Here is a 17416-nt window from a genome sequence, read left to right as displayed (position 1 = left end):
GAGCTCAGAAAAAAAAGAGCAGCTGAAGATGACTCTCAGATTTCTGCCTGGAGTGAATGGACAACCAGTGTTAATGTTAACTGATGGAAAGAAGAAAAGGAATAAATTTAGAAATAAAGGTGATGACTTCAGTTTTGGATATGTTGGGTATAAGGATATCTATAGAATATCCATGGCCAAGTATCTAAAATGCAGGCATCATTTATCTGTATTAGGACAGAGGTTCACACTAGAAGCAACAAATTTTGGAGTCATCAGTAAATACATTGTAGGTAAAGCTACTAACTTATTAGATATCATCAACCAAAAAGAACAAATAAGAGAGGAAAGGGAAACAAGCCAAGGATGAAGTCCTAAATGGAGTGTTGCTATCTAAAAAAGAAGATAACAAAAGAGACTGAGTGATAACTTGAAACTCTCATAAGGTAATTTATTATACTGGAAATAGCATACACTTTTAGGCTTAGAAGAGGGAAAAAAACTGTCACAGTGCTAGATATAACTTTACTAGCCAGGCAGTCTTCCTATGCCTTAGTTTCTTCATCTGCAAAATGGGATCAGCATCTTCCTCAGAAGGTCATCGTGAGGATGATTAAATCAGATGGTAAGCACTCAGTAATGATAATTATCATTATTATATAGTAATAATACGTAACACCTTACTGAACAAGTAGCTCAGGAGAACTTAGGATACCTGAAGTGAGTAGGGGGAAAAAAGGAATGGGCAAGTATTCAACCAAGAGTTAAAACTAAGGAGAGAGAAATGCTAAACATGAAGGAGCTAAACGTGCCATAGGCAACAACAGCACAGAGTAAGGTCCCCTTTGGTCTGCTTATTTTTACACAAGTAAATGACACTTGGCTTAAGACTTCCCCAGTGGCTCAGATGGTAAAGAATCCGCTCGTATTGCAGGAGGCGCAAGAGATGCGGGTTCAATGCCCGCGTCAGGAAGATCCCCTGGAGAAGGGAGTGGCAACCCACTCCAGTATTCTTGCCTGGAGAATCCCATGGACAGAGTAGCCTGTGGGCTACAGTCCACGGGGTTGCAAAGAGTCGGACACGACTGAGCGACTATCACTTTCAAGTTCTTTTTAAAAATATGATTGACGATAAAATGAAAGGTGACTAAGAAATCACTTACTGTATTCACCTACACATTACTTTATTTCTCAAAAGCTATGAGTATTTTAGCAGGTGTATAATATTCCATTGTGTACGTATGTGTGTGTGTATACCACATCTTTTTCTCAATCATCTTACACTATTTCTTTAGAGTTCTTTTGTGAATACAAGCATACAACCTTTTCATTTTTTAAGTGACATGTACTTGCTGTACTGTACAGTTAAGTTACAGGTATACAACATGGTGATTCACAATTTTTAAAGGTAGTATTCCATTCATTGTTATTATAAAATAATGGTTATATGCCCTGTGTTGTACAATACATCCTTGTAGCTTATTTTATACCCAATAGCATGTATGTCTTAATCTTCTGCCCCTACTTCGCCCCTCCCCCTTCCCTCTCCCTACTGGTAACCACTGGTTTGCTCTCTATACTTGTGAGTCTACTTCTTTTGTTGTTACATTCACTAGTTTGCTCTACTTTTTAGATCCCACATATAAGTGATATCATACAGTATTTGTCTCTAACTGACTTCATCTAGCATAATGACCTCTAAGTTCATCCATGTTGCTATAAATGGCAAAATTTCATCCTTTTTTATGGCTGAGTTGTATTCCATGTCATACACACACAAACATTCCCATATATACAAACACTCCACATCTTCTTTATCTATTCATCTACTGATGAACACTTAGTTCACTTCCATATCTTAGCAACTGTAAATAATGCTATGAACACTGGGGTGTGTGTATCTTTCTTAATTAAGGCTTTTTTCCCCCAGATATACACCCAGGAGTGGAACTGCTGGATCATATGGTTATTCTGTATATACTTCATCTTCTTTATCCATTCTTCTGTTAATGAACACCTAAAAAGGAATGAAATCTTGCCATCTGTGAGAATATGAACAGACCTGGAGGATATTATATTTAATATGTCATACAGGAAGACAAACACCATATATTTCCACTTATATATAGAATCAAAAAACAAAACAAAGGAATAAATATAACAAAACAGAACAGACTCAAATACAGAGAACAAAGTAGGGGTTATTAGAGGGTAGAGGGGTGGGGAAAGGAGCAAAACAGGTATGGGGGATTAAGAAGTACAAACTACCAGTTGCAAAATAAACAACTTACAAGGATGTAATATGCAGCACAAGGAATATAGTCAATATTTTATAATAACTATGCATGCTGTTTAATCTTCAAAAATATCAAATTACTATGCTGAACACCTAAAACTAATACTGTAAGTCAACTATACTTTGATAAATAAATAAATATCTTAAAAATACAAAAGCCATGGGTATTTTGTATATTATCACACAAACGTAACAAAGTAAAAGCATAAGGACAAAAAAATAGCTTGAAAGTGTGTTTCCAATTTCCAGTCCACACAGTAAGTTAATACTTAGTTACTTAGGTTGGATAAAGAAAGGCACTGACATGCAAAGGACTCACTTTGCAATGTAGATGAAATATATTTATCCAAAAATTGACAAATTTATTCAGAGGAGGAAAAATAAAGAAGTAAAAAGAGAATGTGTTTCAAGAAAAATTACTTGTACAAAGTGACAATTCAATTTTTTATCTATTCAACCCACTATCTAACTGCAGTAAGTCAAAATAATAAAATTTACTGTGATGGAATTCCACAACAGTTTTTAAAATAAGTCACCTTCTTTCAAACCAGAAAAGCAGCAAAATATAACTCAATGGCATGTTTCCATTAGTCAAAATCCAAACACAGTCAATAGGTCTAGATTGAGAACACACTGGAGGCTGGGAAGGCTGTCAGGAACGAGTCTGTCAAATAGGAGGTGTCTGCAAAGTGAGCCTGTTCTTTGTACACTGGAAACACTGAATAGTCTGTACAGTCACAGAGGAGGAAATCTGACAAAAAATACCAGTACAGACCCATGTCTTTAATATTTTCTCCTGGAAGCAAGGGTGGTTCTTCCATTTCTGCTAATTTGTTAGACTCCCTCAGGACCTGGATTGGAAAAGACAGGAGAGGGCAAGAAAAGAAACAATTTTTTATTCAAAGGCTAATTTTTAACTTAAATTTCAACTGAGTATGCTTGGTCTTATTTAAAGTAATAGCATTATATCACATATATTACTTTAAATCAAATTATAAAGACTGTAATATTGGCATGTATAACACATGAAGCTGCTATTTTTCTACAAAAAATTTACTGAGTGCCTACTTTGTAGAAGGTACTGCATAGAACACTTTACGTTTTTTACTGACTCCTACAATGGCCCTATAAGGGAAGGTATCATTATCCTTATTTCCTAGATAAGGAAAAACAGGCCAGAAGCAACAATTATCTTGTAAAAAATCCTACAGCTAAAAAGTGTCAGAACCTAGATTTGAATTAATAGTTTTGGTGGACTACAAAGCTCATTTTCTTTCCCTTCAGCCATATTCAAGTGCCTTACTGCATTAAGACTTACATAAAATCAAACTTTTATGTAGATTTAATGTTTAAAGAATCTGGAAATGATGTTGATAAAGAATCTTGTTGAAAAAGAGATATTTAATAAATTAAAGATCAACAACACTCACTGAGTAGTTACCTTATGAAGGGTGTTACACTGGATTCCAAGAATGTAAAGATACAGAATCATGGTTTTCTAATGGACTTACAACCCACAGAGCACATGTACACACACACACATGCATGCATGCACCCATGCAACTGTTTTATGCTAAGTATATCCCACAACCTTTCAATAGCCTTAACTTTCACCTCTTTCACTGCCAAACAATAACCTTCACTGTCCCCAGTTCTTTACCTTCCATCAGTTCCTCAACCTTCTACAATCTGGCTTTGCCACCTAACCCAACTTCTTGCAGGGAACCTGCTTTCTCCCCAATAGAAAGTGAAAGTGAAGTCGGTCAGTTATGTCTGACTCTTTGCGACCACATGGACTGTAGCCTACCAGGCTCCTCCATCCATGGGATTTTCCAGGCAAGAGGACTGCAGTGGGTTGCCACTTCCTTCTCCAGGGGATCTTCCCGACCCAGGGATCGAACCCGGGTCTCCCGCATTGCAGGCAGATGCTTTACCGTCTAAGCCACCAGGGAAGCCCTTTCTCCCCAATAACCTCGTCATTATTAAAGACAATGGATATTTCTCAGTCTTTATTTCTATTTCCTAGCTACATCTGATACTACCTGCACTTACCTGCTCCTTGAGAGCACACTCTCCTGGCTAAACACTTCCTTCTCTGGCCACTCTTTTTCAATGACCTTTCTATTCCCTTTTCTTAACCTTACTTATTCCTCAGTGGCTTGTCCCATTTCTCATTTTACTCACTTCCTGTTGATTTCATACCTTACCTATGACCTTACCTTACTTCAATCTATATCGTCAGCCAATATTTCTCTTGGACTATACAGTTCCATACATCCAACCGCTTAATGTTTGAAGTCAAGAGATCTCAAACCGATCTGTGTTCCATACTGAGCAAGAGGCACTACTAGCCATTTGATTGTCAAAGTCAATTTCGTAGAAGGTGGGCAAGCAGTGGTCTCTATGAGCAGACTCAGACCTTCTACTTCAACCTTGATTTGTTTCATTAGACTGAGAACCAAAACAACTATAAAAAAGATTCTCAATTTTTTTTTGTCATATAGCATTTGCCTTTTATTTCACTCCATCCAAAAAGTAGACTGAGAGTCCTCAAAAGAAGGTAAAAGGGAAGAAAACACAAGGTACTACAACTGCATGAAAGGCCACCTTCCGCAGGCCATGGAAACTAGGTCAGAGGTCTGCAGGCGCGAGCCCCTCTCCGGCACTTACCCACCACTCCAACTGCTGTCTGCTTTCCTCCCTCCAAGACTCTGGGGGAGGCACCATAGTGCACACATTTTTGAATTCCCAACAAAAATAAAGTACGAGGTACACACATCATTTTTAACTATCCTTTAACCGTAAAAAGGTAAAAAGAAAGTCAAAATTGGTTTTAATAATATATTTTACTTAATCCAACAACTCAAAAACAATCACTTCAAGATATAGTAAGTATTTTTAAGCAAAAGATACTTTATATTCTTTTATTCATACTAAGCCTTCAACATCCAGAGTATGTTTTATACTTCTAGCACATTTCAACCAGACCAGCCATATTTCCAGTGCTCAACAGCCATCAGTCTTGTGGTGCCTGAATTAAGCAGCATTAATCCAATGAATCTAATTCTTACTGATAATCAAGTCATTCCCAAGTTTAAGTTGTGCACTTAGGGAGGTTGAGACAAAAGGGTTAAACATTACTGCTACAGCCCAACACTCACCAAGGTCAATAAAGGAAGAACTACAATGAACAAATTACTTCTGTTTAATACATGTGCAAGCTGAACAAATTCACTTTTGAAAATTTAATAATTTATTTCATAAAGCAATACCTAAAGAACTTATATACACACATATATACTTTTTTAATATTCTGCATTCTAGAACTCAAAAAAAGGTCACATTTTTAATAGTATCTCATTGCTAGTTCCTGATATAATCTTTTATGTAGTCATAAAAGAAATGTAAGCAAAAAGGAAGAGAGATAAGGAGGGAAGGAAGGAGAGAGGGTGGGCCTATGAAGATACACAAAATCAGGATGAAAACTTGCACAATGAAAATATATACAAACTTCTTGGCTTCAAATTCTAACTATGCTACATGCTATCTAAGTACTCTTAGACAAGGTGTTCAATTTCTTTATGCCTCATTTTCCCCACCTATAAAATGGTCATAATCACAGTACTCCACAAAAGGGTTGTTATAAATTAAATGAGTTAATACACAAAGTATTTATATCAGAGTTGACACAAAAATATACTTAACAAGTATTTTCCATCAATAATAATAGCAAAATATTTAGACTAACAAGACTGTCAGAATCTGGCAAGAATTTCTACTAAGTATGAAAACAAAAGATACAAATAATAACTAACACAGTATACTGAAAAAATCAAACACATGTGACAGATCATATAAAGGGAAGATACTTTATTCTGTGCCCATCTGTACCACTTGATTTGGAAATACAACGTTCATGTCACTTACAAAGCTGGACACTAGTTCTCTACTGCACAGGTTTACTTCTCGTAGTTGTTAGTGTTGTTCCCCATGATTTCCTCTCTTTCTATATTTCTGCATTCAGTAGGAAGCTACAATCCCCAGAAAATATGTGCACTGCAGACAGGCGTGGAGACAAAGGCAGTTCTGGCAGAGTATGTGACAAGGTATAATCTTCGTAAGTAAAGCTTTGCAAGGTGAGAAAAGACACAGAGAAATGCATGTCAGTAGTACACGTCAAGAACTGTAGTCTCTCTCATACTCTGACTAGAACGTCAGAGAGCAAGACAATGAAGAGAAGCAAGAGGGACAGCACTGTTTGGAGAATCTGCACCAGATGACAGACTTTTTAATACCAGGTATACACTGGAGGTTTTACAGGAACAACTCACTTAGAGCTCAAGATACTGGCATAAAAAGAAACTCAAACAACTGAACAAGGCAGGCCACAGGCAATCCAGACACTTTGTTTACTGGCAAACACTGACTCTGAACAAATCTATCCGTAACAAAACCAAAGGAAAAAAAGGGGAGGGGGAGCCTAGAAAAAAAGACTATTTGACAAGAAGTATCAGCTTGAAGCTCAAAAAAAAAAAAAATAGCAGTCTTCTGAAAATAATTTCTATAAGCATTAGTAGAAACAATCTGTAAGCTATCTGCATACCTAAAAGTAAATGAGCCATACCCCCAGGAAACAGGAACAGAAAGGAGAGACAGAAACGAAGAGAAATGGGTAAAATAAGGAACTGCTTACAAAAAATTTTAATGTAATAGAAATAAAACCTGTGCTGGTATTAATAAAGAATTGAATGAATTATTCAGAAAGCAGCATTTATGTAGAGGGCAAACATGGAAAGTCCTCTAAGAATTTGTAGAGAAGAACAGACATAAATACCATGAGGGAAGATGATAACCAATAAAATAATTCTATTCCTTAAAGGAAAAAATTAAAACTAGTTAAAAGTAATAATCCAGCATGTAACTGAAGAACATGTCTCTGAAATTGAATAAAGATATTCTATGTTTGCTGATCAGACTAGTTTACTGTATTCCAAATTTTAAAAAATCAATGAACAGAGACATATATGGGTGCATCTTAGCAAAACTTTTTGAACTGCAATGTAAAGACAAACCATGGCTACAAAGACAAAATTTTTTTAAAAGAGAATTTACATACAAAAGCAAAACCCAGCTATCTTCAGGTTTCTCTGTAAAACTATCCCAGAAAACAATAAGAAAATGTTATTGGATTCTTAAAGGAAAAGTCTGTGATCACTCTAATACAGAAGTCATTCTCAGATATGCCAAGTCAACAAAAACATAGCGCATGTGTCCTGCTTTTGAAAAAAAGACAAAGAAATTACTTGAGGCAGTAATTAAGCTGAAAATGGGGAATGAAATTTAAAATATATATAATAAATTTCTGGTATCCAGCAAAGACAAGTTTTACATCCTAACTACCCTGCCATCAAAAAAACACACACACAAAAAAAGAAAACCAAAAAACATTTACTGCCATCATACAACTCTGAGTCTTAGTTTCACCATTTATATTATTAAGGTAATATTAATATCCACCTTACAAGTTTGTGAATATGAAACAAGATCACTGTATCATAAAGGGACTTACAAGGTGCTATTAAAATGTAAGAAACACTTATTCACTTAACAGAAGCATCAACATAAATTTGCACTGTCTCTTGTCACAATGGCTTATTCACATGGTGCTTTATTCCTCTGCTATAAAATACACAAGGATTAATATTTGAGATAGGATGTCATAATGGGAACCATATATTTAACTCTCAAACTATTAAACTCCAAGACTTAGCTACACAATAGCAAGCAACTTACAGTTCTAAAGAAAGCAGCAAGAGGGTTAGCATCATGGTAGCATAAGACGTCTCTTGTTTTTGTTGCCCTTTAACATCTAAAATTTGGCATCTAACAATGAACAAAAGTGCCTCATGGGAGCTATGGAACCCAGCACCATACGCTGAGGGCCTAGAAGGAGCCTCATCCACCTGCGCAACGTGTAACAAGCACAAAGAACCTGTACAGGATGTGGAGCCAGCAGGAGCCTGTGAACTGACTCTAACCCCTCTTAGCTGCAGTACCTGGAAAACACGGACTTGGACAGATACCCACATATGAGAAAGCCTTTATGGAAGTTCAGGTTTCTAAAGAAGTTCCAGCACTCCCATCAGAAGAACAACAAGAAAAATACAAGTTTGGACATTAGAGTGGGTAGAAAGACCTTTGCCAGTATCACCCTTCCCAAGAACATAAACCAGACCAACAAAAAGTATCTCTCAGCTAGTAAAGATTAGAGGAGGTTAACTGTTACTTCAAGTGCCAAAACAGCAGTGTAAAACGACAAGGGACATGAAGAATAAGGGAACCCTGACACTCCAAAAGATCATAATCATCCTCCAGCAACTTAAGGCAAAGACACAGAGAAACGTGATTTATCCCATGAAGAATTCAACAGAGCCATCTGGAGGAAACTCAATGAACTACAAGAAAATAAAGAGACAATGTTACAAAACCTGAAAAAAAATACATGATCAAAATGAGAAATAAACAGAGACAAATCATTAAAAGAACTAAACACAGATTCTGGAGCTAAAGAATTCAATCAATGAAATGAGGAATGTAAGAGAAAGCATCAACAGCAGAACAGAACAGGCAGAAGACGGAATCCATGGTTAGAGGACAGAACTTTGAAATAACTCTGTCAGAGGAGAACAAAGAAAAAAGAATGAAAAAGAATAAAAAGGGTCCACGTGATCTATAGAACACCATCAAGAATAAACAGCAGAACCATTAGAGTTCCAGAAGGAGAACAGAAAGGAAAGGGGTAATATAGCTCATTTAAAAAAAAAAATAATGGCTGAGAATTTCCCAAACCTGGAGAGAAGGCTGCACATCCAAGTTCATGAAGCTAACAGATTCCCCCCATTATCTCTAAGACACATTATAATGAAACTTGCGAAAACCAAAGACAAACAGAAAATCCTAATACCAGTAAGACAGACTGTAACCTACAAAGGAAGCCCCATTAGGCCATCAGCAGATCTCCAAGAAGAAACCTTACAGGTGAAGAGAGTGGAATGAATGATATTCCACATTTCTTTTATTCAGAGAAAGAAACTACCAGCTAAGAATACTCTATCCAACAAAGGTATCCTTCAGAAATGAAGAAGAAATAAAAACTTTCCCAGATGAATAAGTTAGGTCTGTCATATAAAACCATCACTATTAGATGTGACTTACAAAAAAAAAGGCTGAAAAGAGTTCAAGTTGAAATGAAAAGACACTAATAGTAACATGAAAACATATGAAAATGTACAACTCACTGATTAAGGTAAATATACAGTGAGATTCAGAAAACTCAAATTCTGTAATAGGATGGGTACATTAACCACTTAATTTTAAACATATTATATAGTTTAAAGGAAAAGACTATTAAAAACAACTAGAGCTAGTATAATTTCTTCATGAATATACAATATAAAAAGAGGTAAATTTTGACATTAAAATAAAAAGCTCAATACAATCCCTATCAAAATTCCACTGACATTTTTCAACAGAAATAGATCTTTTGTATGAAACCACAAAAGATCTTGAACAGCCAAAGAAATCTGGAGAAAGAACACAGGTGGAGGCATCATACTTCCTGGTTTCAAACTATATTACAAAGCTATAGTAATCAAAGCAGTATGGTATTGTCATTAGAAAAATACATGGATCAATAGAATGGGATAGACAGCACACAAATAAACCCACTAATATATGGTCAATTAATTTACCACAAAGTTGCCAAGAATATACAACGAGGAAGGACAGTCTCTTTAATAAATAGTGCTGAGAAAACTGGATAGTCAAATGCAAAAGAGTGAAATTGGGCTCTTCAGTTCAGTTCAGTTCAGTCACTCAGTCGTGTCCGACTCTGCAACCCCATGAATCGCAGCACGCCAGGCCTCCCTGTCCATCAAAACTCCTGGAGTTTACTCAGACTCATGTCCATCGAGTCAGTGATGCCATCCAGCCATCTCATCCTCTCATCCCCTTCTCCTCCTGTCCCCAATCCCTCCCAGCATCAGAGTCTTTTCCAATGAGTCAACTCTTCTCATGAGGTGGCCAAAGTACTGGAGTTTCAGCTTTAGCATCATTCCTTCCAAAGAAATCCCAAGGCTGATCTCCTTCAGAATGGACTGGTTGGATCTCCTTGCAGTCCAAGGGACTCTCAAGAGTCTTCTCCAACACCACAGTTTAAAAGCATCAATTCTTCAGCACTCAGTTTTCTTCACAGACCAACTCTCACATCCATAGATGACCACAGGAAAAACCATAGCCTTGACTAGACGGACCTTTGTTGGCAAAGTAATGTCTCTGCTTTTGATTTTGCTATCTAGGTTGGTCATAACTTTCCCTCCAAGGAGTAAGTGTCTTTTAATTTCATGGCTGCAGTCACCATCTGCAGTGATTTTGGAGCCCCCCAAAATAAAGGCTGACACTGTTTCCACTATTTCCCCATTTATTTGCCATGAAGTGATGGGACCAGATGCCATGATCTTCGTTTTCTGAATGTTGAGCTTTAAGCCAACTTTTTCACTCTCCACTTTCACTTTCATCAACAGGCTTTTGAGTTCCTCTCCACTTTCTGCCATAAGGGTGGTATCATCTGCATATCTGAGATTATTGTTATTTCTCCCGGCAATCTTGATTCCAGCTTGTGCTTCTTCCAGTCCAGCGTTTCTCATGATGTACTCTGCATATAAGTTAAATAAACAGGGTGACAATATACAGCCTTGATGTACTCCTTTTCCTATTTGGAACCAGTCTGTTGTTCCATGTCCAGTTCTAACTGTTGCTTCCTGATCTGCATACAGATTTCTTAAGAGGCAGGTCAGGTGGTCTTGTATTCCCATCTCTTTCAGAATTTTCCACAGTTTATTGTGATCCACACAAAGGCTTTGGCATAGTCAATAAAGCAGAAATAGATGTTTTTCTGGAACTCTCTTGCTTTTTCCATGATCCAGCGTATGTTGGCAATTTGATCTCTGGTTCCTCTGCCTTTTCTAAACCAGCTTGAACATCAGGAAGTTCTTATCTTACACCAAACACAAGAATCAACCCAAAAGGAATTAAAGGCTTGAATTTTAGACCTGAAAGCAAAAAATTCCCAGAAGAAAATGTAGAGGACAAGCTCCTTGACATCAGTGACATCAGTCTTTGCAATTTCTTTTGGATTTGACACACACACACACAAAGGCAACAAAAGAAAAATAAACAAGTGGGACTATATCAAACTAAGGACTTCTGCACAACAAGGGAAACCATCAACAAAATAAAAGACAACCTACCAAATGAGAAAATATTTGCATATCACATTAATTGGTAGGAGGTTAATATTCAACATACAGAGAATTCATCGGAGAAGGCAATGGCACCCCACTCCAGTACTCTTGCCTGGAAAATCCCATGGATGGAGGAGCCTGGTGGGCTGCAGTCCATGGGGTCGCTAAGAGTCGGACACGACTGAGCGACTTCACTTTCACTTTTCACTTTCATGCATTGGAGAAGGAAATGGCAACCCACTCCAGTGTTCTTGCCTGGAGAATCCCAGGGACAGCAGAGCCTGGTGGGCTGCCGTCTATGGGGTCGCACAGAGTTGGACACGAAGGGACTTAGCAGCACAGAGAATTCATATAACTCAGTAATGTGTTTGGAAATTTTTATAATAAAATACATGGAGGGAGGAGAGTAAGAATATTAAACTTAACCAGTCATCTAAAGGAAAACCATTGCAGGTCTCTGACAGAGGTAAATGGCATGGTCAAAGAGGTGCACAAAACTGATATGATAAAGATGAGAAGATAACAATCTAGGAGAGAAACACCAAAATTCTAAATTAGTCCATGATACGAGAAATAAAGAGGGATAAGAGATAAACTCTTGGAAGAAGTGATCAAATTTGACCCTAGGTTTATAAAACAAATGCAAACAATTATTTTGTCATACATGATGATTTTTACTTGAAGAGAACTGCATTTCAGATATGTCAGTAATGAAAAAGGCAACACAGATTAAATGAAAAAGGAGTTAAGGTAAAAACAAAGAATTCAAAAATACAAGGGTCCTACCTTCCTCAAATGAGAGTAGAGAAACTAAGACAGCAAAGCCAGACTGATTAGGTGTGTCAGCACTCACATGCAGATATCTTCAGCAGAGAGAAAGTTATGTAACACTCAGGTATGAGAGGAAGATAGACATTCCCCTCAGGAGACACACTCTGGAATACATAAGATGTGTTCTCCTACTGAACCACTAATTGGCTAGCCAATCTGTTCAGTCAGCTGCATTAGATGCTGACTTGACTCAGGAGCTCTGGCTATATCAACAGATGATGCTGTTGTTCAGTGGCTAAACTGTGTCTGACTCTGCAACCCCACAGACTGTAGCACATCAGGTTCCTCTGTCTTCCACTATCAATAAAGATTATATCAAATCTGCTCTTTAATAGCAGTTAATACAATATGTAACCCTTTTCAAGGAAAGTCTATTGAATACATTAAAATCTTGCTCGTGGAAACAAACAAACAAACAAAAAAACCCACATAGATTGAAATTTATAACTTTTTTTATTCCTAAAACAGAATTCACTTTTGTCCTATGTCCAAGCATGTTTCTTCCCCATTTTCTTCCATGGCCTTTTTATCAAACTATTTTCAGAGTGCTCAGTAACTTTCCATGAGACTCTAACCAACCTCCCTTTCTCTCCTCTCTGATTAGGAAACTATCATAAAGGAAATTCAGAAACCTTGTCTATAATGATGATCTGGAAATTGGCAAGCTTAGGGGTCAGTTTTCACATGGAATGTAAGATAACAGAAAAACAGGAAAAGAATTCTTTCTGAAATCTGCAAAACAGTAAATTATAACCACCTAAAAGGGGAAAATGAGTCTGTAGAAGTTATAAACTAGCTTCTACAGTTTCTTTATGTACTAAAACTAAATAATAAGAAGAAAACTCCTTCATTGGCTAATTCTAAGAAAAAAATCATTTTACATCAATTTCATTTGTTATTTTTATACATGACAAACCACAAAGTACGCAAATGAACCATAAAAACCAATCTGAGCAGGGTAGAGCCACACACCAGCATCTGGGATGTATCTTATTGGTTATGTATTTGAAAATACATCCAAATTCAAGCACAAGAAAGCCCTTTTTTATAACACTGCCAAGGAAAATTTGGTTTTCAGCTGAAACCACAATTAGTAAGAGCTGGATAATATTACATCATCATCAATGATTCAACAATGACAAAAAAAGGGAGAGTATGCACACAGGAGCAGGCTGGAAAGCATCACTTCATGCTACAGGTTATTTAAAGATAGGGAGAGGTACTAACTGATGGCACCTGGGAACATGGCCTCATTTGGAAATATGGTCAGTGCAGATGCAGTTAGTTCAACGAGGATATACCGGACAGGGTGGACCCCTAATCCAGTATGACCGCCGTCTATGTAGGACGCCATCCCTATGAAAATACAGAGACACACGGATAACGTCATGTGAAGATGGAGGCAGAGATTAGTGTGATGGATCTACAAGCCAAGGAATACCAAGAATCATGGGTCTTCCCCAGCAGCTAGAAAAGAGGTATGGAACAGACTGTGAGGGCTCTGAGAACCTCTGAGCCCTCAGAAGTAACCACCCTCCCAATACCTTGATTTCAGATTACAAGCCTCCTAAACGGTCAAAAAAAAAAATTTTTTTTTTCTATCCTCTCTCTCAACACTTCTGACACTAGATATGCAGGTTTTTCCATACCAAGGAAATCTCCAGTTCCTGGCGGATACCACCTGGGTATCCTACAACTCAGTTACTACACTGTCACCAGTGGTTAGTGCAGGTTGCACACTGTAAGGGCTTAGTCCCACAAGACGGCCCCTACACTTCAAGCACCAATCTCAAACCCTAGACTGTCATCTGAATTCTGGCCAAACATTCATATATCAAAGTTTCCCACAAGCTCTTCTTCAGTTCAGTAATTTACTAAAATGGCTCACAACACTCAGGGAAACATCTTACCTACATTTGCCAGATTTGTATGAAGAACAGCACTTAGATACCAGTATGTGGTATAAGGCTGTGTGGGATTTCCACACCTTGAAATTTCCATACCCTTAAAGTGTGCACCAATCTGGAAGATCTCTAAATCCCTCAGTCAGGGTATCTTTATGGAGGCTTCATTACTAGATCGACTGAATTATGGCCATTAGTGATCAACTCAACCTCCAGCCTCTTTCCCCTCCCCGGAGATGGAAGAGGCTGAAAGTTCCAAAAGTAATCAAGGGTGGGTTCCCATGATAACCAGGCCCCATCCTTAGGGGCTTTCCAAGAGTTATTCATTAACATAAACTCAGGTGTGACCCAAGAGGGTGTATTATGAATAACAAAAGATGCTCTTTACTTTTATCACTCTGGAACCAGAGACTAAAAAGCCAAGTATTATAACCAAAGATGCTTCTTTGGCTCTTATCACTTAGAAGTGATAAGACAAGTTTTAGGAGCTCTAAGAGCTAAAGATGAAGATCTATATATAAATATATATATATATATATCTTTCTTATACATACTCCAGAACTGTGAGAGAAAAAAATTCTATTGTTTTAAGCCACCCAGTTTGCATATTCTGTTACAGTAACCCTAGGAATGAATACACCTCATATGAAGAAAAATTTTCAAGTTTAAATCTTAAAATGCAAGGTGTTCTGTAACTGTTAAAACTTGGAAGCAACTGAAAAGTCCTCCAGTAAGTAAATGGATAAACTAACTGTGGTATATCAATTCAAAGGAAGATTAGTTAGTGATGAGAAGAAATGAGCTATCAAGCCCTGAAAAGACACAGAAGAATCATAAAGGCATATTGCTAAGAAGCCAATCTGGCTATGTACTGGATGATTGCAACTATGTGACATTCTGGAAAAGGCAAAACTATGGAGACAGGGAGAAGATCAGTGGTAGCCAGAGGTTCAGGGAGACGGGGGAGGGACAGGGAGATGGGGTAAAGAGTGCTCTCAGGGAAGTGAAACAACTTTTCCTGACACAGTAACGGGAGAAACATGTCATTATACATTTGTTGAAACCCAGAGAATATACAACCCAAGAGTGAACCCTCACGTAAACCATGGATTTTAATTAATATTATGTGTCAATATTGGTTCATCAATTATAACAAATGCAGCATACTAATACAAGATATAAATTTTAAAAAACTGTGCAGGTTGGGGAGGGAATAATGTAGGGCTGCAACTATTTTTTTTTCATAACTGAGAACACTAACCCAAACAACTACCATCTATTAGCAATATCATTTCATAAAAGAAAGGAGACTTTTAAAAGCAGAAAGTTAGAAGGATATAAACTAAGGATAAAGAACAGTTCTTTCCAATAAAGGACGGCTTGTAACAATTTCTACCACAAACAAGACAGATGTAGACAGCTAGGGAGACATCTCATTACTTTCATTTCACCTAATACACAGAAACCACCACCTGAACTGGCCTAGTTAATGCACTGCTTGTAGAGGATTATTCATTTAGTGCTCATAATACCTTGAAAGAGAAGTAGCATTTTATTCCCATTTATAAAGGAGGTAATAATTGACCCTTACAGAAGTTAAGCAACTTTTCCAAGGTGACATACATACCCCTCACAGCAGCAGCTGATCTGAACAGATGTATGACTGTGCTAAGACTATGATCATGACATAAAAGCATCCTACTGTAACTGTACAGCAAGTGATATGATGGGTCAGAGGTTGAGAAAGAGAACACAACCAGAAGCAAAGACATGAAAGCTGAAGGCATGAAAAAGGAACAGCAGAGGAGTGGGACTTGGCGGGGAGCAAGTGATGAAGGACATATTAGGGTCACCTTGTCCAGAGGAGGAGAGAGGAACAACAAAGTACACAAAGGAGGGACAGTCAGACAGAAAGAAGTAAACCCGTGAATCACCACCGGGTTTCAATCCTGGAGAAGGGCGTGGCTCCCCACTCCCGAATTCTTGCCTGGAGAATTCCACGGACAGAGGAGCCTGGCGGCCACACATTCAGTCCACGGGGTCACAAAGACTTGGACATGACCGACTGACTAACACTTGCACTTTTCTTCACTTTTGAAACCTGGAGTCATAATTTTTGGCTTCTTTCCCTCAATCTGAAACACTCAGGCAGCTTTAACACATTATGTCCACATAAATATTTTTTCAGACCTGTTCTTTACTCTGCATTGTCATTACCCTAGTGATGCCCTTTATTCATTTTTACTTGGAACTGTTCAAACAACCTCCAAACATGTCTTCTTGTTTCCATTCTACTTTATCTCTAATTAATACCACCTGTTTATGTATCATAGCTTCTTCTAGCCCTCCCCTGACAATTCCCAACAATCATAAACTTAAACATACTCTTCTGTCCTTAATTTTTTAACCAATCTTAACCACATCTTCATGTCCACACATGAAGATCTATTTCTTCTTTCCAAATACTATATAGTATTGAATTGTAAACATGTAAATAATTGATTTATTTAACCATCCCCTCAACCAAAAAACACTTCTACTGCTTCCAGAGTTTTGCCATTATAAATTTGAGAATCAGTTTGTCAAATCAACTGTATTATTTACAGAATAAGCAAGAATTAAAATCTGAACAATAGTGAGCCTTTCTATCAAAAATCAAGGTATGACTTTACATTTAGTTAAGTATACTTTAATATTACTCAGCAGAGTTTTAAAGCTTCTTCATATAGTTTCTTCTTATACCTTAAGTTTATTCTTAGGTATTTTATGTTTTTAATTTTTGCTACAAATAGGCTCCTTCCCTCCCTGAGATTTTTAAGTATTTCTATAATAGAAATATAAATTTCTTTTGTTGATCTATTTTATAATAGAAATATAAAATTGTTAATTCTTACATATTAATTTTGGTTTTTAGTATGCCTTGTAATTTTTTGTTAAAAGTTGAACATAATGCACCAGGTAAGAAGAGCTGAGATAAACAGGCTCCTAGAGTGGTGGTGTGTTCTTGCCTGGAGAATCCCAGGGACGGGGGAGCCTAGTGGGCTGTTGTCTGTGGGGTAACACAGAGTCGGACACGACTGAAGTGACTTAGCAGCAGCAGCAGA

General features: G+C 37.4%; 1 protein-coding gene across 5 annotated transcripts in view; it reads right to left on the bottom strand.

Moving 5' to 3' along the window:
• The window catches only part of MTMR2 (myotubularin related protein 2), a 110337-nt gene that overhangs the window by 39072 nt on the left and 53849 nt on the right, over positions 1-17416 (bottom strand). For 4 of the 5 annotated variants that reach the window (XM_061440157.1, XM_061440159.1, XM_061440161.1 and 1 more), the window contains one exon: positions 3051-3126. The exons of the other annotated variant lie outside the window; for it this stretch is intronic. In XM_061440157.1, coding sequence (XP_061296141.1) covers positions 3051-3126 — 76 coding nt within the window. The remainder of the gene's footprint in view (positions 1-3050; positions 3127-17416) is intronic. 5 annotated transcript variants of the gene reach the window in all.

This window comes from Bos javanicus, chromosome 15 (genome assembly GCF_032452875.1).
Source record: "Bos javanicus breed banteng chromosome 15, ARS-OSU_banteng_1.0, whole genome shotgun sequence".
NCBI classification, from domain to species: Eukaryota; Metazoa; Chordata; class Mammalia; order Artiodactyla; family Bovidae; genus Bos; species Bos javanicus.
Note: the sequence above shows the minus strand (reverse complement) of the source record. Positions and strands in the feature narration are given on the sequence as shown.